This window comes from Pinus tabuliformis, chromosome Q (genome assembly GCF_031772625.1).
Source record: "Pinus tabuliformis cultivar Carrire ecotype Pingquan chromosome Q, CPIR1, whole genome shotgun sequence".
NCBI lineage: Eukaryota > Viridiplantae > Streptophyta > Pinopsida > Pinales > Pinaceae > Pinus > Pinus tabuliformis.
Genome location: NC_142296.1, coordinates 950,640,060 through 950,643,322, shown reverse-complemented (window position 1 = coordinate 950,643,322; position 3,263 = coordinate 950,640,060). Strand labels below are relative to the sequence as shown.

At 33.8% G+C, this 3,263-nt stretch overlaps 1 protein-coding gene across 1 annotated transcript; it reads right to left on the bottom strand.

Moving 5' to 3' along the window:
- Positions 1-796: 796 nt before the first annotated feature.
- On the bottom strand, positions 797-1,966 carry LOC149222637 (uncharacterized). The gene has a single exon (XM_089387642.1). It carries the CDS (start codon positions 1,964-1,966, stop codon positions 797-799), a length of 1,170 nt encoding a protein of 389 aa, XP_089243768.1.
- Between the last annotated feature and the right edge of the window lie 1,297 nt (positions 1,967-3,263).

The window sequence follows — 3,263 nt, the reverse complement described above, 5'->3', positions numbered from 1 at the left end:
CTTACAGAGATATCAATAAAATTACACAACTTGCATTGTTTGAAGATCGTATTTATTTATGTAGCACGCATTTGCAGTATGGACAGAGGATTTTAGTGTGAGACGGCCTTCTTTCAAATTATCAACAGATATATACTATGGTGCATGAGTTTCCGGTAAGTGGATATTTTGGATACGGGGAAACGAGTATCCAGTAAGGATAGAAGCTTTGTCCAAATTTACAGGTAACGTCAAATTAGGAGCCTAATATATTAAAAATTAAAATTTAATATATATTATTTTTTATGTGTAAAGATTAAATTGACATATCAAATTAAATTTTTAAAAGATTCATCATTCAAGAGACAATCATAAAAAGTTAAAACCAAAACTAAAATCCACCTAAAATTATATTGATATTCATGCGAGAAAAAAACTTAAGAAGACAAAAGCCTAAAGTAGTACATAATTCAAAATGTCCAATAGCCAAAATATAGCAACAAAATACAAGGCTTATAATCATATAGTACGATCTTCAACTTCAAGGAGATCCTTACAAGCTTGAGCCTCACAAGGTAATGGATCAACGTCGGCATCATCATCATATGCAACAATGTCATCTAAAGGTATGCCAACCAATCCTGCGTTTGGTAAAGGATTGTCATCATCATCATCAATTTGGGCAACATCTTCAGCATTCACATCCCATTATGCACCAGGTCCTTCTAAATATTCAGGTAGCTTCCTTGAACAAAGTCGAAGACTACTATGCACATAAACAAGTTTCTCTGCTCTCTTAGAGGTAAGTCTATTCCTCTTAAGTGTATATGAAACTATAAGTGGACCAATTCCTTTTAGCAGTCGAGGAACTAGTAACTTGAGATATCAAGCGTGAAGCAAGATTTCGGAGCTCTAGGACCTGGCCCCCATACATTCTCCACCATCCAAGGGGTTTCTTCTGAGCATAATGCTTGATGTCCCTCTTTGCATCTTGGCTGAATAAAGGAGGGCTTAATGTACCAAAATCAATAAATTGCTCATGTATCACACTTGCTTCATCAACAGTATACATCTTAGTTATAGCATCAAAAAACCTTTGTTTTACCTCTTCACCATCAATAGGAAGAATTCTATTTGGTCTTTCCATATACCACTTTAGATTAAGGGCATATGTAGCCATGTGAAGGGAGGTATTGAGTTTAAGCCATCTTTTCGCTATCAACTTATGGATTTCATGGAAAAACTTCAAAGAAGGGTTTCTTTGGCGAATGATGTGTTTTACCTTGCCCACCATGGTATCAATACATACATATATTTCTCCAAGAAAAGGAGAATTTGAATCAGCATACCTGATCAACTCCACAATTGTAGTTGTGAAAGAGACAACATATCTACAATCAGCCCACCAATCCTCATTAAGAAGCATTTCTCTTATCTTCTTCACTTGAGGTGACTTAGACTCAATCCATGCATTCCACTCTAAAGAAACAATAGTGGCTTGTAAAGATACATAGACTTCAACCATGCGCTCAAGCAAAATAAAATATGTGGCATATCTTGTTTCTGCAGGTTTTAAAAAATGCTTCTTTGAATACATCCTGTAAATTGCCAAAGAAGCATGGTGGTTGCAGATAAACATTTGTGCCTCCCTCGCATCTGAAATGATTTTTGAAATCCATTGTATTTTACCAATGTCTTTTAAGATATTGTTAAGGGCTTGTACACAACAAGAAGTCCAAAAGATATGCCTATATCGACTTTGGATCATCAATCCCGCTTCTTTACAAACAAGTGTTGCATCTGTGATGACATGTACCACATTTGAAGGACCAACCTCATCAATTGCATCCTTCAACATTTCAAACATGAAAGTAGCATCTTTAGTTTTACCTCTACAATCAATTGCTTTTAAAAAATAAGGCCCTTCTGGTGATGTGACAATAACATTCAACAAAGTTCTTTGTTGAATATTTGTGCAACCATCCATGACAATTGAACAACCTAAATGAACCCAAGATTGTGTGAGGTCCTCCATAAGTCCATGCATTCTTGTCACCCCTCTATCTAATAATGAAGTCCTCCTTTTGTTATACCCCGGGGGTGCATGTCCTGCCCCTGCAGCAATGACTTTCTCACCATTTCTTTATAGTATGGTGAACGAGTGGCATTAAACGAAATTCCATTTGCCATAAAAAAATATGTTGTGGCATCATCTGCTTCATCCATATTCAAAACATTGTACATCTTTTAAATGGAGTCACTTACAATAATCGTCTTGGTACTAGAACTTCCTTGATTAGTCTCAATTTGGATGTGACTTTGTTCATTCATACATTGGGATGAATCTTCATGTCTACCTCTCTTATTATTAGGAGATACAATGCTACTATCACATTCATTATTTCCATTTGCTTTCATGTGAAGCTTACTCATCTCCATTCTTTGTTCAAGGTTACATGTGCAACTCTTCACTCCTAACCCAGGTATGCCCAAAAGATGATGTCATACTCTTGTATAGCTACCCTTAAAAACATGGTCACACAAACTGCATTTCCATTCCTCACAGCCCCCACTGTTTTTTGTCTTGTTTTGTGTTATTTTTTTCATGAACTTCATTAAGGGCTTCTTGGAAATGTTGTTTGATTGCTTGTGGGTACCTATTGTTGCCTCTACATTCTGTTGTTGAAATTGTGGAGCTTGTGGAGGTAGTGGGGGTAGTGGGGGTCTCATCATGCTGTTGTTGTTACCACATTCATTGCCCAACCCTCTATCCATAGTATCAATATTGAAAATTTATATTAAAACACAAAAAAAACATTAAAAATGGAACAAATAAATATATTTTACAATGTACATAAATGACAAAAAAATAAAAATCACAATACTGGTATTTAATTTGCATATTGTGAATTCTCATGTTTAATATTAAACATATTTAATTTGCATATTTGTATTTAACGTACATTAAAAATATAGTTAATTGTTTATAAGTATTTATTTATATTCTATAATCTAAATGTGCTATGAATTATTATTCATAAATGTGTTATGAATTATTATTCATAAGATGCTTTGAGTTAGTCTATTAAATTTATTTTATTTCAAAAATTATAGTTTTATCGATGGAGGTTTAATTTTGAAAATTTTGATCAATGGAACACTGTAATTTTGGAAATGGTTATTTGACTGAATTATGGTGATGACATATATATAAATTTGTAACTCCTAGAGTAAACATGTTCTAATAGTGTGGTTCTTATTATTTTAGCTAATGTACAAAATTT